The sequence below is a fragment of the Uloborus diversus genome, unplaced genomic scaffold (assembly GCF_026930045.1).
Source record: "Uloborus diversus isolate 005 unplaced genomic scaffold, Udiv.v.3.1 scaffold_172, whole genome shotgun sequence".
NCBI classification, from domain to species: Eukaryota; Metazoa; Arthropoda; class Arachnida; order Araneae; family Uloboridae; genus Uloborus; species Uloborus diversus.
The window spans coordinates 218,013-245,222 of record NW_026558321.1 but is presented as its reverse complement, the minus strand read 5'-3'; the positions used below and the strand labels follow the sequence as shown (position 1 = coordinate 245,222).

General features: G+C 36.0%; 1 protein-coding gene across 2 annotated transcripts in view; it reads right to left on the bottom strand.

The window, feature by feature from the left end:
* Window positions 1-11,165: 11,165 nt before the first annotated feature.
* Window positions 11,166-27,210, bottom strand: part of LOC129233114 (protein FAM76A-like) — a 46,471-nt gene continuing 30,426 nt past the window's right edge. The window contains exon 9 of one of the 2 annotated variants that reach the window (XM_054867173.1): window positions 11,166-19,752. In XM_054867173.1, coding sequence (XP_054723148.1) covers window positions 19,663-19,752 — 90 coding nt within the window. In that variant the 3' untranslated portion in view covers window positions 11,166-19,662. The remainder of the gene's footprint in view (window positions 19,753-27,210) is intronic. The other variant, XM_054867174.1, reaches the window with a different exon arrangement.

Here is a 27,210-nt window from a genome sequence, read left to right as displayed (position 1 = left end):
TAAGCTCAACCGATCTTGGATTAGCTCAACTGCCCGCACACTAAGCTCAACCGACCATTGATTCGCTCAACTCACCGCCCATTAAGCTCCACCGATCATTGATTGGCTCAACAGCCCGCCCATTAAGCTCAACAGACCATTGAGTGGCTCAACTGCCCGCCCACTAAGCTCAACCGACCATTGATTATCTCAACTGCCCGCCCACTAATCTGAAAGGACCATTGATTGACTCAACTGCCCGCCCACTTAGCTCAACCGACCTTTGATTGGATCAACTGCACGACCACTTAGCTCAACCGACCTTGGATTGGCTCAACTGCCCGCCACTAAGCTCAACCGACCATTAATTGGCTCAACTGCCCGCCCATTAAGCTCAACCTACCATTGATTGACTTAACTGCCCACCCACTAAGCTCAACCGACCAATGATGGGCTCAAATGCCCGCCCATCTAAGCTTAACCGAACATTGATTGACTCAACTGACCGCCCACTAAGCTCAACCGACCAGTAATTGGCTTAACTGCCCGCCCACTAATTTCAACCGACCATTGATTGACTCAACTGCCCGTCCACGAAGCTCAACCGACCATTGATTTGCTCAACTGACCGCCCACTAAGCTCAACCGACCTTTGATTGGCTGAACTGACCGCCCACTAAGCTCAACCGACCACTGATTGGCACAACTGACCGCCCACTAAGCTCAACCGACCATTGATTTGCTCAACTGACCGCCCACTAAGCTCAAACGACCATTGTTATGCTCAACTGCCCGTCCACTAAGCTCAACCGACCATTGATTGGCTCCACTGACCGACCACTAAGCTCAACCGACCACTGATTGGTTCAACTGCCCGCTCACTAAGCTCAACTGACAATTGATTGGCTCTATTGACCGCCCACTAAGCTCAACCGACCTTTGATTGCCTCAACTGCCCGCCCACTAAGATCAACCTACCTTTGATTTCCTCAACTGCCCGCCCACTAAGCTCAACCGACTATTGATTGGCTTAACTGACCGACCATCAAGTTTAACCGACCATTCATTATTTCAACTACCCGACCACTAACCTCAACCGACCTTTGATTGGCTCAACTGCCCGCCCACTAAGCTCAACCGACTATTGATTGGCTTAACTGACCGACCATCAAGTTTAACCGACCATTCATTATTTCAACTACCCGACCACTAACCTCAACCGACCATTGATTGGCTCAACAGCCCGCCCACTAAGCTCAAACGACCATTGATTGGCTCCACTGACCGCCCACTGAGCTCAACCGACCATTGATTGGCTCAACTGCCCGCCCACTAAGCTCAACCGACCGTTGATTGGCTCAACTGACCGCCCATTAAGCTCAACCGACTATTGATTGGCTCAACTACCCGCCCACTAAGCTCAACCGACCATTGATTGGCTCAACAGCCCGCCCACTAAGCTCAACAGACCATTGATTGGCTCAACAGCCCGCCCACTAAGCTCAAACGACCATTGATTGGCTCCACTGACCGTCCACTGAGCTCAACCGACCATTGATTGGCTCAACAGCCCGCCCACTAAGCTCAACAGACCATTGATTGTCTCAACAGCCAGCCCACTAAGCTCAACCGACAATTGATTGACTCAACTGACCGCCCACTAAGCTCAACCGACCATTGATTGGCTTAACTGCCCGCCCACTAATTTCAACCGACCATTGATTGGCTCAACTGCCCGTCCTCGAAGCTCAACCGACCATTGATTGGCTCAACTGACCGCCCACTAAGCCAACCAATTTTGATTGGCTTAACTGCCCGCCCACTAAGCTCAACCGACCTTTGATTGGCTGAACTGACCGCCCACTAAGCTCAACCGACCATTGATTGGCACAACTGACCGCCCACCAAGCTCAATCGACTATTGATTTGCTCAACTGACCGCCCACTAAGCTCAACCGACCATTTTTATGCTAAACTGCCCGCCCACTAAGCTCAACCGACCATTGATTGGCTCAATTGACCGCCCACTAAGCTCAACCGACCTTTGATTGGCTCAACTGCCCGCCCACTAAGCTCAACCGATCTTTGATTGGCTCAACTTCCCGCCCACTAAGCTCAACCGCCCTTTGTTTGGCTCAACTGCCTGCCCACTAAGCTCAACCGACCTTTGATTGGCTCAACTGCCCGCCCACTAAGCTCACCCGACCTTTGATTGGCTCAACTCCCCGACCACTAAGCTCAACCGACTATTGATTGGCTCAACTGACCGCCCAATAAGCTCAACCGACCATTCATTATTTTAACTACCAAACCACTAAGCTCAACCGACCATTGATTGGCTCAACAGCCCGCCCACTAAGCTCAACCGACCATTGATTGGCTCAACTGCCCGCCCACTAAGCTCAACCGACCATTGATTGGCTCAACTGCCCGCCCACTAAGCCCAACCGACCATTGATTGGCTCAACTGCCTGCCCAATAAGATCAACCGACCATGGATTGGCTCAACTGCCCGCCCACTAAGCTCAATCGACCTCAATGGGATAATATTGAAAAAGCTATTGCATGCAAACTTACATGGGATCTGAGTCTCTGCCTAGTCTTCATAATAAAAACTTGCTCACAGCAAGTTACATTCTCTGAGCAAGTTTTTACGCATGGAGATTATTGCTGCGTAGTATGCAAATATTAAAACTGTTGCAGTAATATTGTTCCTAAAAAGTTTCATTAGCCTAAAATCCACCTATGAATGCTTTTGCTAACTGTAGTAACAATTAACAACTTAATAGTTATTATCCATATTTGCAACAATTAAAATGTTTTGTCCCAGCCAAGAAAGAGCAAGTGTAATTCAAGATAATTTTTTTTAAATCCAATTAAACTGATGACTTTAATCAAAGAAAGCCATAAAAAACTTGAAAGTCTGTAATGCACAATTCTATAACTGGATTAAATTCAATTTTTAAATAAATTTGTTAGCTTTACCAACAACTAGCTGCATTGCACGGTCTACCTTGGAAATAAAAGTTGTGTCAAGTGAAGTATGTTTATCAATCAGGCTTAAATAAAAGGTGAAAAAAAGTAAATTTTTCTTTCAACGTAAAGAAAAGAGCTTTATGACTCAAAGTTTAAATGGTTCAGGATTTTTTTTTAAATTTTAAATTTAGTCATTGTTATTAACCCTCTTGCTGTTTACTTTTCCAACACTTCTTACTGGTAAATGTAACAGAACTATCTACATGTATATCAGAGCTTGTTCGTAAGAGCCAAAAATAAAAGTTTGGATGTTCAAAACGACATTGTACTAACACTAATTGTATCAGATAAGAAATTTCGGAACATAATTTATAGAAATAAATTTTCAATGGGAGAAAGTGCAGCACATTAAATAAAAATATCTCATGGTTAACACATATACTTGTGTGAATTATCGTTTTCTTCAACCACAGATTGCTACTTACAGATGAGCACATGCACATCTGCTTAATGTATCATGGTATTAAGGGGTGGAGTCTGAGAGAAAATGACCAACTCCAGGAATTTTAGTCTCCTGCTCAGACTTCTCAAGCATGGGCACAGTTACAGACTTGGAGCAAAAATGATTGAGAGAGAATTTGAGTTATTTTCATAGCACCTTTGACTATCTTTGTCATACATGTATATATTAATACCATGGACACTTTGTGGCAACCCTCGTATCTTCTGCAGAACCCAGTTTAGAAACCTTTGGTCTAACTATTAATTCACCTTAGAAAAAATAAATGGGATCCATCGTTCAACCGGTATACTAGGATGTACTCTTTGGCACAAAAGGGTTGGGGACCTTTGTATGCTATACAGAGTGTTCCGTTTTAACCTGCAAGACCTTTATTTTTGCAATTGTTGGTCCTAGATGCATACTTCCAATTGCAAAAACGTTCAAAATCAGATGCGGAGTTCAGATATTGAAAGTTTGAAGCAAAAATAAAAATGATTCAAAAAATAAAAAAATTAACTTTTTATACGTGGCCCCAGGTTTCCTAAGTCATATTTAGAGAAATATTCTCTATTGAAAAATAATTCCAACATAAAAAGTTTGAAATTAGTGCGACCAATACTCACCAAGACATGAAACGCAGCGTTTTGTGACTTGCACCACTTTACACTAGCCCCCAACACCTTTTGGGGGAAAATATAGCAGTTAATAAGGGTTTAAAATTACATGTGTGCATAGAGTATGTTTTTTTAAAATTGATCAAGGTTTTTCAGTGTTTTTTTTGTGTATCACGGCATAACGTTTCGTTTATTTTTGAATAGCAATGAAAAATATACTTTTTTTTTTTTTTTTGACAACCAGTCAGTCTTCTGAAAGAGCAATAAGTTCCAATCTCATCTTCTGTATGGTCCCTTTAAAACTTTGAACTGGAATATCTCCTTGAGTTTTAGTCGCACAAATGTCAAATTTCTTGTGTAATGGAGATTATTTCTCTAAATATAAGTTAGGGGACCTAGGGCCCATATTAAAAGTTAAATTTTTAATTTTTTTACTCATGTTAATTTTTGCTTCAAACTTTCAATATCTGAACTCTGCATCTGATTTTTAACATTTTTGCTATTGGAAGTATGCATCTAGGACTAACTATTGCGAAAATAGAGGTTAAAACGGAGCACCCTGTATACCTGGGTTGTCAGGACATTGTTAAACTTGAGAAGAGGTTTTAAGTAAAGAACTTTTTTATAGAGAAGAGAGGTGAAAATTTAAATAATGTCAATGAGTGTTCTATGCTGTATCAGTACAGTGGAGCGTGGATTATCCAAACTCCAAAAATTCGAATGGCCTATTTGTCCAAACTAAGGCCACTCAAACTGGTTTTATAACAACGCTCTATTGTAGTAACTGTTGCTAGGTAGACGCACGCTTGTATGCTGTTCTTGGATACATTTGATGCTGTGCAGATCATTTTTCTGTCGATATGTGCATTGGCTGAAAATTGTTAATAATATCCATATTAAACACTGATTAACTTCAAAATTTGAAGATATATTTATGAAAAATGTTCATTATCGTTTTCACGAACACGTGATTGAATGCAAAAGACATTTTCTTACTAAAAACTTTACCAACCCACTGCAAGGACGTAGCCAAGGGGGGAGTCCATGGGGTCCGGACCCCCCCTTCCCGAAAGACCCTTCTCCTTTTTTCTCAGTTGTTGCATCTCGCATGAACAAAATTTTTCCCGAAAGATAATGATATTATAAAACGCAGCATTCTCTCCCTTTAAATATTCCCAGTAATCGGCAATTTTTCTCAGCGCTTGAGTCAATTCAGAACACGAGAACCTCGTGCAACAACTGCAGGTTCCCAATTTTCGTCTGCTTTTTGCTGTGTCACCTACTCCGTCCGAAACGGGGAAATGTCCCTTTCGACTTTCAAACCAGCTGGGTCCTGTGACCTTGAAATTCAGCCCCTCTCCTTGGTCCATCAAATTGCCATTGGCAAAGTAAAAACAAGCATTTATTGCCACTTCCGCTGTATCCCAGGTGCATTGGCGTGGTTTTCTTTATTTCTTTCTCTTTTCTTTTTGGATTTTCGTGGATTTCGTAGACGCATGTTGTACGAAAGACAGCCAGAGTGAGGTGCGTTCCTGGTGAATCAGTAATTGAATTCCGATTCTTTTCTGTTTTAACACGCAGTTTTTATCTACGTTATACTTATAGAAAACATATCTTGAACAAAATTGTATGCAAAAGAAAATTAAGTTTACCCAAACTAGGTAAGTCTCAGTGCTCCCTTTTAAAGTTTTTTTGATAATACAAGCAATTTTACGTGTTAATGTGTTTTTCATTTAAAAACTAATTTTAGATTCTAAGCCAGCAGCGAAAAAAAGAAATTCTACACTTTTCGTGTGTTTGAGGATGAGAAAAATAATTATTGATTTTTTTTTTTTTTGCATTTTAACTCTATATTTTTGGCATGGTTCATTTCAGATTCATTTTATATTTTGATAAAAATTTTATTTGAACTTTTAGATTACTTTTAGCATCTCTCTCCTTTCTGAGTAACAAATTACGTAGATTTTTTTACTGATGTTTTCCCCCCAATATTTAAGCATGATCATGGAACATATTAAATGCCCAAAAAAAAATTCGTGTTTGAAGGTAAAATAAATAAAATAAATGAATAAATAAAACTTAAAGTTGATGTAACAAACTTTTTACGGTATCAAAATTTTATAGAAAAATTAAATTGAAAAGTACTTGAATATTTTACTGTGATCAGTTTATGAAATTACAAGTTCGGCCATATTAACGCATGTAATAAGTAATTTATTAGAAATTATTACTTTTAAATCTTACTGAATTGTGATTCTATGATCCCAAAAGAAAAACAGTTTTTAATTGACGAAAAAAAATCTTATTCGATGTTGTTCCATAAAACATATTTGTATTTGCATCATTGGAATACATTTTCTGATTGTTATTCACTGGCTTTGTACTAAGGAGTTATTTAATTAGCATCTATGCATCCATCTTTAGTAAATTGTGAAGGTAGCATTAAATTAACAAAAAACAGGCATGTGCATTTAACTATAAATTACTAGGTGAAAATTACCGCTATTTACTGCGTTACAAGCAAAGAAACAAAAAAAGGTGAATACGAGGTAAATGTTTTTGAGCTTTTCTCTTATATATTGCCTTTTTTTTTAAACACTTATTTTCTTCAAGCTAAAGATATTTACTATTTCTTGCAATAGAGTGTTTTGCTAACATCGTATTGAAGAAAAAAAATCATTACCTGCGCCGTAAAATATGATATGTGTTGTTGTTAAAATTAACAACATGTTGTTAAAATAAAATTACACAGATGCTTAATTTAATTCATTAGGTATACATTCCATTAATCGGCATGTAAAAGATCCCTTAGGTCGTTTGACTGTGAATACTCTTGACAAAATCAAATTCCTTTTGCAGTTTCGCATCGAAGAGAGCTCAGGTGTCTCCTTCTGGTGGAAACTGGGCATCAAATTTTCCTGTGACTTTCACATCCACGCCTTAATGGTGGCACATGAATGACTGGATGCCATATCGTTAATTCGCACTTGTTCCGCAAAAGGCTAAATCCTCTAACATAGCCCCGTTAGAAAAAAAAAATGATAAAAAACGGCAATACGCCTTTTCTGATATTTAAAATTTTTTCGAACAGCTTTCACCCTTTGAGGAATAGCGACTTCACTTGAGAAGACCATTTATTTCTTGCTTCTATTTTTTTTTTTTTTTTTTTTTTTTCAGCTGAATGAAATCACTGTGTCAGTTGGGTGAAGAAAGAAAAATATATATATGTATAAAAAATGGTTGCAACAAAGGAAGCCTCCGTCCCTCAAAGAGTTAATAGTTTGTTCAAGCTTTTAATTGATGATTAGGAATGATAATTAGAAAACGGATAAGATTGGAAATATCATTCTATTTCGTGGTATCAAAAGAATTCTATTCTATTCTATTTCGTTGAGAGAGTTGTGGGATTTTTCCTGAAATGTTGTTCAAATCAGACAGGGTTACGTTATGTAACATTCATATAGTTATACATTCGACTCCATAGATATAGATTTATTTATCCTCATATAAATAGTGCCGATGATCGAGTAACCCGCGTGTTTCAACAATGAATTCGCACCACGGCATGATATGTAATTCGATAATATGTTTTGGTAATGTTTAACATGCAAGGAAAGGCTTTATTGTGACAAGGCTGAACTCGATCCGGTTACTTGAACAGTTTTACTGGTAAGACTGTGTCATATCAGAGGAATGAAGAAACGAAAACAATGAACGCTATCTACTGGAGTTTAGAATTAATCCACTGGTGTTAGAGTTAAAATTTCAACTATCAAAATATCACCAAACAGGCAATTGCTTCGTTCAAATGAAGAAGAGTTGAAGCAATTTTCATCCGTCATGCCTTGACGGGCGACTTTCTAGTTTTCAAATAAAATGGCATAAAGTACATACGCATACCTGCCAACCTCCAAGAAAAAAAATCCGGAAGATTTTTTTATTTTTATCCACAAGATTTTAACGCAAAATAAAATCAAACAGGACACCTACCCTCTTTACATTTAACAATATATTAGTTATGAATTTCATATCAATTGAAATTACTTTCGTTTAGTTAATATTACTTTTATTGCTTTCTTTAAAAGTTTGGAAATAACATTTATTACTCATCTTAAAAAAAGAACGAAGCAAAAACAGCTCGAATTGAGAGAATGAGAAGATAATTGGCGCCGAAATTGTGCCCCTAGTTGCCCGCCGCGACGCTTGCTTTGATTGGATCCCGATGAAGTCATGCGCTGTATCACTCAGTGACGTCATAATCTTGCCCCGCTTCTTCTCGTGCCATTCTCTTACGGCAACCTTTCCTTGGCTACTTGGCCTAAAACGCGGTGCCGCGTTCCACAAAAGTATCGTTAGCGCCAAAATTGGTGAAATAATTATTTTTCCTACAAAACGTGAAAAATCCGGAAGATTTTGCTCATAACCGGAAAAACGGAAAAGGACATAAAAATCCGTAAAACTTCCGGGAAATCCGGAAGGGTTGGCAGGTATGCATACGTACATATTTTGTTGAAATATATTACAAAGCTTTAATATTCTATTAAATTATCGCATGCATTTTCCAAGTAATTTCTAGAACAGTTTTCGTTTTCCGTTTTTCTTTTCTTGTGCCCTTTTTATTAATAGAAAATATATCACTTATTTTCAGGAGGACAGAGGTTCACCCATATTTGGAAACTTTGTATGTGATTATCACTTAACATAAACTTTTTGTTAACTAATTTTAACTAATGACTCTATTAATTTCAATTATTTAATTAATTTTAGTTAATTATCATATTTAAATGATCAGTTTTAATTGGATTTATCTTAGTCTTGTGTAATTATCAGCTACTAATTCTGCTTTAGCATGCCTCCTCTTTTGAAGTTCGTGCAACCTTGGACCCCCCCCTTAACAAAGTTCTAGCTACGTGCCTTCCCACTGCATGTTGATTTTCATTCCAGCAGATAATTTTGAGCTATGTGTGCACATACTTAACATTTTTATTTTACTATGGTATTGACTCGGTACACAAAGTTTTTTGTTCAAAATTATATAGTTTCTTTTTCTATTTTCAATCAATAAAACACAAAACACAATCACTGAAGAAGTGCACTATCCCAGACAAAATAAGGAATGAATCTATTCAAAGGGAATTACAGTCTCAATGAAAAAATTACGGAACATCGTAACGATTGGAAAAACCATGTTCCACGTATGGCACGAAGGAGACTTCCAAGAGCTGCCTTTTATTACAGACCGAGGGTCAAACGAGACCACGGTAGGCCCAGGAAGCGGTGGGGCGACCAAGAAGCCGGAACAAGCTATATGCCTAATCCTTGAAGATGATAAAAACACAAAACATTCACATTTTGTTTAAAATTTTTAATTTTTAGTACCTTTGATATGAATAGGTTAAAACCCATGCATACAAAATTCATTCCAATCAAATTATAATCTTTACTAATAATAAAGCTGAAAGTCTCTCTGTTCGTAGGATGTCTGGATGACGCGCGTCTCTGTGACGCGCATAGCGCCCTAGATCGTTGGCCGATTTTCATGAAATTTGGCACAAGGTTAGTTTGTAGCATGGAGGTGTGCGACCCAAAGCGATTTTTCGAACATTCCATGTGGTTCTTTTTTTATTCCAATTTTAAGAACAAAAATATCATAAGATGGACGAGTAAATTACGAAATTATCATAACGTGGAACCGTAACATGGGCACAAGCCAATCGGCCAGATACGAAATTATCATAGGGTGGAACCGTAACATGGGTACAAGCCAATTGGCGAGAAAATTCACCATACCATCTTCTTCGTTATCTTCATCTTTCTTCTTTATCTTTACTAATAAAGCTGAAAGTCTCTCTGTCCGGAGGATGTCTGGATCTCTGTGACATGCATAGCGCCTAGACCGCTCGGCCGATTTTCATGACATTTGGCACAAAGTTAGTTTGTAGCATGGGAGTGTGCACCTCGAGGCGATTTTTCGAAAATTCGATGCAGTTCTTTTTCTATTCCAATTTTAAGAACAAAAATATCATAAGAGGGACGAGTAAATTACGAAATTATCATAACGTTGAACCGTAACATGGGCACAAGCCAATCTTTATCTTTACCAATAAAAGGTAAAGCTGAAAGTCTCTCTGTCCGGAGGATGTCTGGATCTCTATGAGGCGCATAGTGCCTAGACCGATTGGCTGATTTTCATGAAATTTGGCACAAAGTTAGTTTGCAGCATGGGAGTGTGCACCTCGAAGCGATTTTTCGAATATTCGATGCGGTTCTTTTTCTATTCCAATTTTAAGAACAAATATATCATAAGATGGACGAGTAAATTATGAAATTATCATAACGTAGAACCGTAACATGGGCACAAACCAATTGGCGAGATATGAAATTATCATAACGTGGAGCCGTAACCTGGGTACAAGCCAATTGGCGAAAAAATTCACCATACATTATTTGTAAATATACAGGGGAACCAAAAGACCTTTTAATTTTTCTATTACGGGCAAAGACGTGCAGGTACCACTAGTTAATTACATAAATTTAAATAATGAATGTATTCATATCTTTTTATTTGTGCTTTCATACAATTTTTAATTACCAGCAAAATTACGATACATATAAGTAAACATCTTAATAAAATTAAAAATGATTGAAATGTAGTTTCATTATGTTCAGTAAGTTACCGCCCTGTAGCCAGGGTTGAGTCAGAAATACATGATTTACACTGCCAGCTCAGTCCAGCTGAGGACTGCAGTTTCGTGCTTATTAGCACTCATGAGCCCAGCATAGGAGTGACTGAGCTGGAGGTGGAAAATTTCTTAAGGAAGCCAAGATTGCCAAACAAACTGATAGCTAATACAGAATTAACACTGACCAGACGAGTGACCAAAGCAATGGTTCGGTACAACACGAATATTGAAGACATGTATTTCTGCCTTAGCCCTGGCTATAGGGCTTTACTGAACATACTTGCCTTGCCTTCAATATTCAAGTGGTACCGAACCATTGCTTCGGTCACTCCTCTGGTCAGTGCTAATTCTGTATTAGGTACCAGTTTGTTTGGCACTCTTGGCTTCCTTAAGAGGTTTTCCACCTCCAGTTCAGTCACTCCTATGCCGGGCTGATGAGTGCTAATAAGCACGAAACTGCAGTCCTCCACTGGAATTGACTGAGCTGGCGGTGTATTTCATGTAGTTTCATTACTCTTATAAATATTTTGGTCATCACAATGGATATTTTATTAGTATTTTTTTCCTTTTCAGAACCATTCAAGTTCCACTTTTTAATAAAGAAAAAGAAAAGTTTTAAAAATTATTTTGAGCAGAAAAGATGAATAACGATTTACAAATATACAAACAAATATATAGCTCCAAAATGTTTAAAAAAAACAATCCCATGATGCTTTAATAAAAAACCTATTTAAAATCCATTCTTATACAGTATATTATGTTCTGTACAGCATACAAGCATAACATACTAAACATCATTAATTTAAAAATACATAAATATATGTACAGATAAAAAGTACATTCCTACAATAAATAAATATGATCCATAAATGACAAAAGTATACAAGTTAAAAGATAATTGCTTCAAAAATCATAAAACAAGCATATGGAAAATTTTATAGTCAAAAGAGAAATATAAATATTGTTAAACTGTGATTTCAGTCAGCAAAGAAAAGGGGAAATTACTGAAGCATATTAAAGGAAGTAGCAACCCCTGAATGCAATATATGATTAGACTAAAAAGCTATGCACATATCTGTACTTCAGAGTCAAACTAACGCAAGTTCAAAAATTGCGATTTTCCGTTTATTAGTGCATTGTATGTCGAAACCTATTCCACATTGAGCCATGTGAAAGTAATTCTTAAAAAAAAAAAAAAAAATCCTTTTAAATTTTTTACCTGAGTTAAAAGGGAGTGCTTCCCATCTCTTACAAGTGCTATGAAAAAGCTTTACCTCTCTCTTGTAAACTTGTGATTATGTGACTTACCACAGTCTGGCTCTGAAGTACAGTTATGGTGACAATTTGATTGATTTCAGAAAAAAACTATTGAAAATAACATCTTACTTCGTCTCATTCAAATAGATCAGGAAATTGCCAGTGAGAGTGAGAAAGAAGATTCCACCATTGGCAAAACAAGAGGTTTAAAATAATCCTGCCTTGTTATGAAAAAAAAATCATATTTATCTGTTTCAACAAAAGTATAATACTCTGAAAGCCAGATTTATATTGGAAAATATAACAAGATTCAATTTTTGGACTTGGAGGGAAGAAATAAGTTATTTAAGGTTACAATTCATCAATACAATAAATCTTAAAAAATAATAAAAATACAATCGGACCTCCACATATCGAAGAAGCAAATTTCCGGGAAAAAATTCGATATATGGAAATTTCGATATATAGAAACAATCTTATTTTAACCTAAAAATCTTCTAAAACATTAAAATTAAAGCTAATTTTCGTGTTTGAAATCCAATTTTTATTTATACGGCATCAGATTAAATGAAAGTTAATAATTTAAAAAAATAACAGAAATTACATTTTTGGGTCTTCAAACATCTTCATTCTTCGGCAATTCAACTTGATCCGCAACATTATTAGGGCATTTTCATTTTGACAATGTAATCAAGAGAAAAGTAAAAAATCAATCAACTTAACTTAAATGATATTTACTGCAGCTAAAAAAAACTAGGAATGATAATCAACAGACAACAAGTATAACTTGAAACTGGTTTTACAATGTTACTGGTTACAACTAAGATTTGAAATAAACTTGAGGGAATTTAAGAACTCCAGAATAAAACAACGACATATCTACACACCTCTCAACCCCAGACTTCTTATGAGTTTCGTAGTAACTTTAGTGAACATAATTTTCTTCCCTAACCTTCATTTTTCATGAGACAAACAGTCTAAAGTGAAAAAAAAAATCTACGAATGTCTCTAAAAAATTGATATATAGAGATTTTTTCGATATATAGAAACAATTTTTCTATGTAATGAACATAGAAATTTGCTAGGATTTCGATATATAGAAAATTTTGATATGTGGAAGATCGATATATGGAGGTTCGACTGTATACCAATTCAATAGCAAAAATTAAAGTTCTTATTACAGACACCTCATTAACTTATAACCTAAACTAAATCATAATACAATTAATAAGATCAATATTGTGGCAAATTATCCAGCAACTCAAAAAGTTACAAAACTTAATATATACACATTACAAAATAATAAATTAAGTAAAAGTCACCATGATTTTAAAATGTTTATTTTACAATCACAGAAACTGATCAATTTTCACAATAAAACACCTTCTAACGATTCAATGGTAACAAGTAATTTAACATAAATGCATAATAGTGAAAATTAATAAATACATTAGAAATTATGCAATAAATGAAATACCCAATTAAAAACCATCTACATTGAACATACAAGAAATTGGGCCATTCCATGGAAAACTCATTTTGAAGCCTCATTTATTTCATTAAAAACAATACTTTAAAATAACAATGAACAAATTAAAAAAAAAAAACTAATTATAAACTTATGTGTGACTTTTTTCGCAAAGAATTTTGTCATTACCCTTGAAAATGATTACTTTTTAATGAAACATATGAGCTGTCAAGTGCGGGACAAAGGGTTGACTTTTTCATGGAAAGGCCCAATTATGCTGAAAAATGATAGCTTTTCAACCATGTTTGCAGTTATGTGTCACAAATGTAATTTATTCTAAAAGAAATAGTGAAATCTATCATAAAAGCTTAGATTAAAAAAATTAATGATAATGAAATGAAACAAGTGATTAAAAATTGGTATTCTATCAAAACTCATTGCTTAATTTTTTTCATAAATTTAATTTGTGAAAAAAATTAAGAAATAAAAATTTATACACTCATTATGTAGTTAACTGAACACTAAAATCATTCTGATAGTTAATTTAATTTTGTTAGGAACTAATTTAAATGTAACTTTTAATTTAATAAATGAAAAATTGTTTCAATTTAATTTCAATTGAAACACTTCTTTTTTAGTATGGCTAAGCTATAATAACTTTACTGAATATCATATACCACAAAAATCTTTTTTACTATTGGCAAGAGTAAATCAAATAGACTTGATTTTCCTCTTTTGAAAATGTATGTTTGTTAAATTATTTTGACGCATTTTTATTCTAAAACTTAATGTTTCTGAGCTAAAGAAATAATTTAACTTTAGACAATAACAGATTATTTTTTTTTTTAAATTCAAACACATTTCTTTTTGTAGAAAATGTACAAACATGTGTCAGTAAGTAACATGCATTTAAAAAGATACCCCCCCCCCACCTCTTTCGTAATTGTTGCTCCCCACATAATAACAAATAATCTCTTTTTTACTTAGAGAATTGTAAGATGTTATTAGCAAACAAAGATGGAAATAGTGATGAGTTATATCTTCAACTTTTTGAAATAAAAAGACAGAAAACGGTGGGAACATTTTTTGGCATTTGCATGTGAATCCTGTATTGACATGCAAGACAGGTGTGCAAAAATTAAGGACGAAATCGAAAAATTAGCATATCAGCTGAACGAAGAGGCAGAGCGGACAGAAAGACCAATCAGGAGATTAAGTAAGGTGATGTACGGTAGCACATGCGCAGATATGCAGGCAGACGTAATGGGGGAGTGTCTGAGTGGTATAAAGCATGTTGTCGGTGTCAGATCAGTATTTCTGGCAAAGAGATTGCATGCCGTATAGCAGTTAAAATCACACCGAGTTGCTGCCTCAGCGAGAAATGGCGAATAATCAATCTGTTAGGCGACATCTGGATGCTTTTACCTGAGGTCGAATCATTGGGAAGTTGGAGGAAGGCTGCAGTGTGACAAGTGTGGCTGCAGAGTTCGGAATTGCTCACAGCATCGCTTCATGACTTTGGAGACAATTTCAAACTACAGGAACAGCTATCCGGTTGTTCAGTAGTGGTCCTCCACAAGGAACCACACCCGCAGATGACTGGTATATTGTCTTACAGGCCAGAAGAAACAGGCAGCAGACAGCGGGAGAAATCGCTAGACACACGACACAGGCGACTTAACGACCGATATCGCGTTTTACCCTGGCCAGAAGAGTGCACGGTGGTGGTCTGTTTTCACGACGCCCTATACAGTGTGTACCTCTAACGCCTGCCCATCGGAGAAAATGTTCTCTGTGGTGCCGGGAACACCGAAATTGGAGAGACAATGAATGGGGATGAGTACTCTTTACAGATGAGAGCAGATTCAGTCTGAGTAGCGATTCCAGGGCTCATAGCAAGTGGGAAAAAAAATATAGGAGTTTTAAAGGAAAAATATAGGAGTTTAATAGGTAAAATATAGGAGCTTTGTAGAAAAATATATAGGAATTTCGAAAAAGTATAGCATCTAATATGTTTGGAGCACTGTATAAAAAAACTATACACCAGTATCAATACAATTCTATTTTGCATGAATCACAGATGTGAGAGCAAATGAATTTTTGTACCCACCGTTGCAAAAATTAATCATTTTGTTTAAAATAATTTTAATTCAATTAAGCAAAACTGTGTATGCATGTTTTTTTTTTCTTTTTTTTTTAACATGGAATTCTACATACAATTTCAGAACTTACCAGATATTATTAGAAGTATACCTCGCACCCAAAATATCCATTCTTTGATTATTTTAAGAATTTAATCACAAAACAGCATGAAAAAGCAATTACAAAATTTAGATTTTAACTTACGTGCTTCGAAAAATGCATCTCTTTTTGATTGCTAAAACTAAGTAATAATTAATTTATATATTCTTTTTCCAATGTCATCAATCTACCCGTAGTCCTTGGTATTGGTACCTCATCGTTTCAATGCTAACACTAACGATGAAAAGTCCCGTCAACTCTATGTCTCGAGACAATCGTTACAAAAAGTGTGCAATACTCTGCCTCCCCTTTGTTTCACTATTTACAGAAAACAAAACCTGTTTTACTAAACGAAATCAAAGAAAAAAAGACTGCTCTAATGCATCACGTTTGTCGGAGAGAGAGAAATGCTCAGTCTCATACTCTTGATTCATTTAAGCGGCATGTTTGATTCAAATATTCTGCAATTTTTTAATGTTATAACTGGATTTAGTTTCTTTTCTTAGGAATTGATTCATTAAAGTGACTGATTCATTTACCCGTCGCTCACTGTAATGACATTACCCACTACTTACAGTTAATGTGTGTGTATACACATGTATCAAGTTTGAATTCGACCTAATCCGCCAAACAAAAGGGGTGGTAGAAGAGCTCAAGCGGATCATAGAACTATCCATTACCCTCTGCAATTTTTAACCGTAACCGAATAGATAGAAATCTACACACAAAATGGAAAATTATAGGAATGTTTTTCCATGGATACATATTTGAAAAAAGCAAACAAAATCCTATAAAATGACACTTATTTCATCGAGATAGTTACATTTTTTCAGCGGGCTACAAGCTTCGAAACATTTGAAGTACTCAAAGTTGAATTGGTACCAAAATCTGCACAGGGCATTTTCAAAAACAATCGTTTGAGCTACCATCGGTCATTTGAACTACATGTCAGATTATATGTGACAAAATTAAAAGCTTTAAAAATCTTTACAGCAGTACACTTAAAGTTAACATTATGCACTATCAAAATTACAAAGTAAACTCATTAAAAGAAAAAGAATTAATTGAAAACAAGTAAAAAGTTGCAAGTAAAGCCATCTATATTTTGTATGTTTCATAAAAATAATCAAACAGTGTAAAACACATGCCAACATTAAAGATATAAGAGTGCAAAGTGCAGAGGAGAAAAAAGAAAAAAAATGGATCAAAGGTTTTTGCATTTTTGGGTAGCATTTAACATCCGACAAAAAAATATAGGAGTTAGTGAGAAAATATAGGAAATATAGGAGAATATCTGACAAATTCTGATAATATAGGAGATATAGGAGGACTATGAGCCCTGCGATTCTCATCGCATACTCATCTGGAGAGAGCGGGGAAGCCGCAATCATCCCTCGAACATCATTGAAAGGAACAGGTATGGAGGTCGCGGTGTTCTCGTTTGGGGAGGCATCATGCTTGGTAGTCGTACAGACCTTCACATCCTCGACGCAGGTTCAGTCAACGGGACACGTTATTGTAACGAGATTCTTCTTCCATATGTGCGTCTTTTTAGAGGCGCTATGGGTCCGCAGTTCCTTTTCATGGACGACAATGCACCATGTCATCGCACAGTAGCTGCCGAACAGCTCTTAGAGAGTGAGGATATTGAACGTATGGATTGGCTGGCACGATCTCTGGATCTCAATCCCATCAAGCATGTATGGGATTTTCATTGCTGACGCTTGGCAGCTCGCACCTTACCACCAGTAACGATTCAGGAGCTTCGACTGGCGCTGCAAGACGAATGGGCAGCAATGCCTCAACAGCTCATTGACACCCTCATTCGCAGCATGGGCAGACGCTGTGAAACCTGCCTAGCAGTCGGAGGAGATTATATCCCCTACTAAAGACCGGATGTTTCTTGCTAGACACCCATCACAGGGATTTTTCGGCCTTCAGTCGCATTGCGCTCCATGCTATTTTTTCAATAAAGCTTCTTTTTATCTCTCTGATTTCTCTTTTAGTAAGTGTTGCTTACATTACACATGTCCTTACGTATTGGGGATCTTACAGTATTAAATGTGTTGATTTGGAAAGCTTTTGTACAAAGTTATATTGAGAAAACCGTCTCGTCCTTAATTTTTGCACACCAGTGTATGCTTTTCTTATTGAAGTAATTTTAATTCACTTTCGACTGACATGCAAGTTCTAAAATGTTTTACACCATTTCTCTTCTTATTCCTTTTTAAAAAAATGATTTTAAAATCCACCAATATTAATAAATTGAAAGTACATCCTATGAAATTATATTTAACAAAATTATGCTTGATAATGTACAGACATTTCCAATAGACGAGGAAATTCATCACACGGTACCTCTTTTTAAAAAAAAGTAAATTTCTTTGTGATGTAAATTTAAAAAATAAGAAATAAACTGCATGAAAGTACTGATTTAAAAACTCAAATATTCTATTAAAAAGATGTGATTATTATTTTTTTCATAAATAAAAGATTTTTTTCAAAATATGCATTACCGTATTTTCGGGAGTAAGCGCCGCCGCGCATACAAGAAAAAAATGCCATTGCAGCGCATATAACGGGTGCAGCGGATACAGTGTTTTTTTTAATCAAGTTAAAAAAAGTTCTAATAAAAAAAAAGTTGAAAATGCTGCTAATAGATGGTACCACATCGTTTCCTTTCATTTTTAGAAATCCTTAGACCTTGGACGACAAATAAAGCAAAGAAGGGGGAGGGAAGGTGAGTCAGCGATTGCACGTGTTTCATTGAGGAAAGAAACGCTGATCCACGTGGGCGAGCAAGCCTTATCGAGTGAGAGCAAAGGATTCGGGAAATCCTTTAACCTTGGGCGACAAGTAAAGCAAAGAGGGGGGGAGGGAAGGTGAGTCAGTGATTGCATGTGTTTCACTAAGGAGAGAAACGCTGATTCACGTGGGCGAGCAAGCCTTATCGCGTGGGATCGAAGGACTCTAGAAATCCTTTGACCTTGGGCGACAAGTAAATCAAAGAGGTGGGAGAGAAGGTGAGTCAGCGATTGCACGTGTTTCACTCAGGAGAGAAACGCTGATTCACGTGGGTGAGCAAGGCTTATCGCATCAGAGCTCAGGGGTCAGGGAGAGGAGGCAGCAAAAGTACTAGTAAGGGAGAGGGATGGATGTCCAGTTTTGTAAAGGGAATTTACCATCGCCCTCAAGAAAGTGGGTGGCTCGCTCAAGCAACCTAATTGAAAACTTGTCTCCTAGCTCTAATTTTATTAGTCACTCACATCGTCGCGTTGCATCTTTTACTGTCGTTGGTGCATTCTTGGTTTATCTTTTTTTTACGGAATTTTTTTACAGAGTTGCTTTTGAAATGGTTCCTAAGCGATTGAAAAGTTATACTGCAGCCTTTAAGTTTAAAAAAAACCGCAGAAGCAATTGGAAATCGCCTTGCTGCCAGATAGTTTGGCATTGATGAGAGATGCATTCGCCGTTGGAAATCGGATAAATTAACCATCGAAAGTGATGGCCAATCGAGGGATGCCGAAGGCACAAAGTGCAAAATGGGGATTTTAAAAAATATTTCATTATTGTTAATTAAAAATAATAACGAGAAACAAAAATATATTTTTATTTTCACTTAATCCAGCTTTCTTTAATACTGTTTGTGCTTTTAAGTTGTTTAACGTAGGGTGCGTGCATATGGAAGGTGCGGCGCTTACCCCGGGTGCGGCGCATACATCAAAAATTTTTCTTGGAGAATATATTACGAAACGGCGCTTATACAACGCGTGCGGCGCTTATTCCCAAAAATACGATAGACTAAAATATAAAAATGATTCTCTAATTACAGGAGAAAGATATGAGGTATTATAAAAAGTTACATTGATGACATTTGAAGAGATTTTCACCTCTGTAGTCATACAATATTAAAATGCAATTGTGCCTAAGCTGGGTAAGGTTTCATAACCTTGATGGGCTCTCTGTATCTTTCCCCTTTTTGTTTGCCTTGTTCAGTGTAATCACTTGTTTCTGCAATACACGTACTTTAGACTGAAAAGAAAAAGTGCATTCAGTCATTTAAAGTTGACATTTACTGTTTCTAATGCACAGTATAACTTTGATTTAACAATTTCCTCAATTTAATGGACACATTTCACTGGTCTGGGTTTGACTGCATTAAATGTCTATGCTCCTTGGTTAATGATACCCTTGATTTAACGATAACTTTTTCCAGTCCCTTGACAATTGTTAAATCAAGGTTATACTGTACATTAGGGTGGAATAAAAATGACCTTAAATATTTTTTTCAATTTTTTTGGTTTGCCGTGTGGGGGGGGGGGGAGTTGTCATTTAAGTTTAAAAAGAAGCAGAAGAAATTTCATTGCTTTACTACAACATCTTTAGGTGCCGCAATGAGCTTAAAGTTTGATAATAACCGAAATTTCCATTCAACAATGAAATTCCTTTCTATGCTTTCTTAAACGGCACAAAATATGACAATAAATACATTTTCTAAGCATTAGGAAAAAAATACTAATTACAAAATACAGTTTTTAAAAAAAAATCATAATCTTTACTAACAATGAAGTTGAAAGTCTGTCTGGAGATCTACAGTACTGGCCAGAATGGATGACTCGCTTGTTTTTCCCCATTCATAATAACGTATTGGCGCCACATGTTTATTTTGGCCGACTGTGAAAGTGATGGTGTTCTTGCTTGGCATTTGGTTAGTTTATTAGATGTGTTCGCTGTGTATTGACGCATAAATTTTTGCAGAAGTGTAAAATAATATCAAAATGCCCAGTAGAAGAATTTTACGCGAAATGCATGCACAAGTAAAGATTCTGAGCGAAGGAGGTAAAAGTGCTCGGGGAAGTGCTGCCCGATTACAATTGACACAAAAGACAGTTTCCGAGTCTATAAGTAATTACAAAACGGAAATTATGGATATTCAAAGCCAAAACTTTTTTACAAGAGCACAGGATGATTCCATAATTTTGGCCCCAAAGAAGTCACATAGAAAATCAACGAAAGCAATCCAAGCCGGTTTACCAAAAGATAATAATGTCCCTAGCCAAAGGACAATTTGCAGGAGGCTATTCAATGCCAATTTAAAGTCCTACAAGCCTACTAAAAAGCCTAAATTGTCTCAAAAACATTGCTGACCGACTGAAATTTTGAAATTTTGTAAAAATTATCAGGGGAGGACTGCGGAGCAATGGAAACATGCGATGTTTTCTGACGAGACTCAAGTATCGCAGTTTTATGCATTTCGTAGAAACATACGACGACCTCCCAATAAAAGAGTGTCAACTCTAAGTATTCCCACCGTTAACTAGTATGTTGTGGCCATCACGAAACTTTCTTCTATATTTTTCTTTCTTTTTTTTTTTTTCTGATCCCTCCCCATGCTTGACGAGGAAGCAATATTCCCAACAAAAACAAAATGACACATGCAAAAACTTGACGACTATCCCAATGTCTGAATTATTGCAAAAGCAAAGCAAAGAGCGAAAATTGAAAGTTATTTTAAAAGCCTTGCTTGAATGAATTACAAATATTTTATTTGTTAACAAACATAAGATGGCAACAGTTAAAAATTTTAAATCATTGAGATAATATTTCCTATCATTTCCATACAATTAAAATCACGAGAAATACGCAGACGACAATCTATTACGATTTATCTTTCTTATTGTTGCATTAATAAAAATATTTTTATTCGCAAAAAAAAAAAAAAAAAAAAAAAAAATCAACACCTCTTGGAGCGATCGGCGTCAAAATAGAACCAAAGCCTGTTTACATATGGATTCACATATATTCCAAATTTCAACCAGAACGTAGCATTACTTCTTGAGATAGGGCACTCAAAATGGAAAAAAAGAACGGGTGATTGCGCTACCTCCTTTTTAGCTGTTGACACAAAAATAAAATCAGTTCTTATACCCACTAAGGGCTACTTGCCGATAAATTTTTCTTTCATTCCGTTCATTATTTCTTGAGATACAGCAGTCACAATTGACGACAAAAAACGTTCTATAGCTCAACCCCCGTTTGAGTTATTGACACCAAAATTGAATCAGCACCTGTTCCTGTTAATACCAACATATGGACCAAATTTTGTTTGATTCCGCCAGTAACTTCCTGAGGAATAGCAAGCACGCGTAACTCGAAAAACGTCCCATTGCTCCACCCCCCTTGGAGGAATTCGCGCCAAAAACTAATGGGCACAAGTTCACATAGGGGCACATATGTGTACTAAATTTCGTTCGATTTCATGCGGTAGTTTTTGTTGTAGAGCGGCCACAAAAAACTGGTCACACACAGACGTGACACACATACATACACACACACATACATACACACACACAGACAGACAGACATTTTCCAAAAATGGTCGAAATGGACTCAGCACACCTCAAAACGTTCGAATCCGTCAAAATTCGAAATTCGAAAATTTGCACGAATCCAATACTTTCTTCTATATATTAGATATAGAAGAAAGTAAAAATGCTGCAAAACTCATGATCAGAGGAGCCATTTGTGCCTAGGAAAGATGTGAATTGTGGTTAATGCCTGAAGACACATCAATTAATTAATAGAAATGTTTATCTCGATCTGCTAAAAGAGAAGTTACCAACGTTTATGAATATCAACCAGTGCACAACTTCCAACATGATGGAGCATCTTGCCAGCAGACTAAATCTGTTACGACATGTATTGCAAAAAAAGGGGTTTCAGATCCTTGGGCTGTGGCCAAGAAATTTCCCAGATCTAAACCCAATCGAGAACTGCTGGGTAATTTTAAAGCGCAAAGTTACTGAGCGTAACCCCACCTCACTTTTGGACTTAAGAGAAACTATAAAACAAGTAAGGATTAGAAATTACACCACACTATTGCGAAAAATTATGCATTTCCATGCCTGATCATATACAAGCTGTACTGGAAAAAAAGGTTTCCACACCAAATATTAAACCTTTTCTCAATTATTTATGTATAATGTGCTTATATAACTAAAATTAATCATTCCCATAAAATAAACATTTAGTAAAATGCTATTATTCTTGTGCATTCATAACATCACAGTTTTTTGTGGTGAGTCATCCATTCAGGCCAGTACTGTAGATCTCAATCTGAATCTCTGTGACGCGCATAGCGCTTAGATCGTTTGACCGATTTTCATGAAATTTGGCACAAAGTTAGTTTGTAGCATGGAGGTGTGCACCTTGAAGCGATTTTCTGAAAATTCGATTTTGTTCTTTTTCTATTCCAATTTTAATCACATTAACCCGAGCAAAATTATAAGATGGGCAAGTAAATTACCAGGTTGTCATAACGTGGAACCATAACATGGGCAAGACAACTGGCAAGAAATTCTTCTTACATTATTTGTAAATGTACGAGCAAACCAAATGACCTTTTAATTTTTCTACAACTGGCAAAGCCGTGCGGGTATCACTAGTACACTATAAAAGACATTAACAATTCCATTTTTACCATTCAAAGTATTCTTAATGATTGTAAATAAACGGTTAAACATGTATGGTGTTTGAGTCTACTTCTTTGACACATTAAAGTGTTTTTTTTTTTTTGTATCAAATAACTCTTTCTTCTTTTAACTCTTGAGTCAATTTTCTGTCTCCTGGGACTGAACCATACTTTTTAAGAGCCGCTTATGGGTTATAAGTTTCACTTTGAGGGATTCACTAGACAAATGTTTTACCAAGTGGGGTTCGGTTATTTCATTTTCACCCCATGAGATCAAATCGATGTAATCTTTGGCAGCAAAAGTTATTTGTTAAACTTTAAACTTCTTAACCCCACCTCTACTTTGTGTTCTTGCATTCAACACACGTCGTAATCCAAGTTCTCTTACATTTCTATGCTCTTTGCATAACATAGCCAAATGGAGATTTTCTGTTGCATCAAAATATCCATTTCTTTATATAACCGGGTCTATAATGTTCTTAAAATCATCAAAGAGATATCGTGAATGTAAGATACGTTCAAATAAATGTTTAGAGCCATAAGTACGAGAAAGTTTTAACTTGATGTCAAACCACACAGGAGCATACGCGTTGCCCACTTGATCCGTACAAGAAATGGATCCTTTCTTGAAAATGTATGAATGAATAATGATTACTATTGATATATTACAGTATTATCAGAGGTGATTGTGAGTTCATCAAAAAATACCTGAAAGTTTCAAAGCGAGAACGGGGAGTGCGGGGGTGGGGGGGGGGGAATCTTTGGTCCTTATTACACCTTTGCCATAGTATTAAATAGTTCTGAATCAAAATATTGTGTGTACATTTGGTTAAATTTTTAATGGATTACAAAGTTACGAGTTGGTGATACAAATTATCTTGACATTTGTCAATCTTAAGGGACAGGTGTCCATCTTAAGGCACTTGCAGGTATATTTGATGAGTATTATATAATTTTTAAAAAATGTGGAGGTAGGGAGATAAAAGCATAACAAAAAAAAACATAATTCTGGTATTTTTGGACATAAGAATACCGGAAATATGTCCGAAAATACCGGAAATTCGGTAAAATACCGGAACACAATCACCCATGTATTATTATTTGTTTCAAACAATTTTAGCGAAATGCCACGCCTATATAAAGGAAACTATACTTTACTACATTTTAACAATGTACTGAGTCAGAGTCTTGATATTTTCAGTCGGATTTTTAGTTGCCGCGTACAATCGAAATATACAATTTGCAAATGTAAGTCATCTCGAGTTGGGAAGTTTTCCCAGGTTCCTTGAAGATAAATCTAGTGAGCAAGTCCCACTTGATATAGTGACACACATATACAATACATATTTGTGATCGGTACTTATGTCCTGTATGTTCTCAAAAAGAAGGTTATTTTCAATAGGTAAGGAAGTAACCACAGGAAGATTAGAACAGGTTTCCAGCTGTTGACTTATTTTATCTTTGAATTCCTTTGATTCTTTTGTTTTACCATCTAAGAATCCATTAGGCTTCTATTCCTGTTGTCTCAAAAAAGCTCTTGGCCAAATGTAATCTATTCTGGAAACTAAAAAGTCATATATATTTCACTTACAGAATGATCTTTTCCAGCCGCACTTTTTAGGCCATGTCTAATAAAACAGTAGCATTTTATTACATCTTCGTAAGTAGGTAGTAAAACTTCATTGAAATCGCTAAAGATTCCAAAAATAGGACATTCTGATGCTTGTCTCATCTGCACTTGTTTAGACTGAGCCATTGCCACTCACAACAATGAAGTATCTTACGAACTAACAAAATTTTACGTTACTCACTAACTCGACTCGACAAAGAAATTGACACCTGATCTGAGCTTGGCCCCACCCACACAAATCACTGCTGACCAGCCCCGCTCCATTTAAACATTCGCTGCTGCAATGACTCAAGCTCCCAGATGCCAGTGCATTCGGCAAAAAGGGCGTTTTTGCAAAACTTACTTAGCTCTTTCGGCACCTCAAGACATAATCCGAACAACGAAAAAAAGTTATTGTGCGACCTGTTGAGCATAAAAATTGCTTTTTGACAGCATTTGAAGCATTAAGATAAATTTGAATTTAAAAAAAAAAAAAATTTAATTTGCAAAACTTTGTGCTTTTTGCGGCACCTCAAGAAGTGCTTCAATATTTTTACATCTTATTTGTGTGAAAAGGGAACTTTTCCGCACTATGGCAAATTGAAAATCAAAAACTTTTTTTTTCATTCCACCCTACTGTACATGACATGCAGTAAAAATCTAATCATCGCAACAAGTTGGATCCTTTTAAGAAATATAACTGTTGGGACAAACATTTGCAGGGAAAAATATAGGAATTGTTTTGCACAAAATACAAGGGGAGGGCAGCATATATTTAAATTAAATGTATGGATTTCTAAACAAATCTCTACATTATAACAATAACAGACTTTTTTTAAATATTTAATACAAAAAAAAAAAAAGAGAAACAAAGTTAATTTTTACCCCTTAAACAATTCCTTTGGCCATTTAGATTTTCATTTCCTGCATGAATACAGAAAATCCTATCAGTTAAGAAATAAATACCTTTGTGCGGAGAAGTAAATGGTTATCAAACAAATTGTGATGCACAAAATTAGCGGCAATCTGCCAATTTTGTGCGTCATAACGCTGTTTGATTGCCATTTATCCTATCAGTTCTTGAAGTTCATCAGTTTGAAAATGTCCTGTGATACTCAGTTTTTTTACAAATGTACAAGTGGAATTTAAAACAATGTTATTTTGTGTTCACATTATTATAATCTAATGAAGAAAATTAGAAATAGTGTTATTTTTCAGAAACATTATGTAGAAAACTAAAATCCATACATAAATTGCTGCTCTAATGAAAATTCTATGCATTTTCTCAGTGGGACCAAGTATCCCCCATGAAGGAATCATGTGTCCCTTGATGTAGGGATACATGATTCTTTTATAAAATTATTGAAAAAAATTATTTTACCAAAATTATCTGTTTAATTTCAACTTAAAACAAAAAAAAAAAATCAGATAGAGTGAAAAATTACCTTTATCCACGTACTTTTAATATAATAAAAACTGATAATTTGCAGCAGAGAAAAAAATTGAAATTTAAAGTGGGGATCAAGTATCTCGTCTCCCCTACATTTGCACTTTTCAATAAGTTGCTCTTTTTTTTTTGGTTCAAAAATTAGGATGTGTCTTTAAAATATCTTTTTAAAAAAATCTAATTTAAGCAAAAAAAAAAAAAAAAAAACACAAAAATATAAGGGTTGCCCAAATGAAAAGTAGACAAGTTGAATAAAAATATTACTTTTAATGTAAATCAAAAGAAATTGACATGGGCATTTAAGCACAGGTCCCAGCGTTGCAGCAGCAGGTCGAAGTCATTGCTGTAAAAAGATCGGGGCTGATTCCTGAGGAAGTCCTGCACGGCTTCCTTCACTTCATCGTCTGAATGGAAAGGTTTCCCCTGTAATGCTCTCTTAAGTGGCACAAAGATATGGAAGTCACATATTGACAAGTTCTTACTATATACGGGGGTGCTCCAAAACTTTCCAACAGAAAATCTGTTTAGGGTCTTATGGATTTTCTGGGATGATCTTTGTGGGTGACAGTGTGAACCATTCCTTTACTCAGGTAGAGTTCGTCACAGATTTCACGGGTCTCTTAATCTTTCGATTGGCTTGGATCATTTCATTAACAAAGGCAATGGAATCATTGGTGGTTGCGATGTTTGCTTGGCCTAGTCTCTGCAGATCTGATGTCGTTTGCCGCCTTTAACCGTACTACCGCGCTTTCCGATCTGGACGCATCCATGGATAGCATGACTTTCCTTTTGTACAATTTCCTGTATATTCAAACAGGTTTAACTGCTGAACGGCATTTGAGATGTGTACCTCATACCACCCTTTATATACTTGTGCAGTGACGCTCTAATTGAATCATTCATTCTGATGTTATTGCACTTGTCTACTTTTCATTTGGGCAACCCTTATAGGTAGTGAGGAAA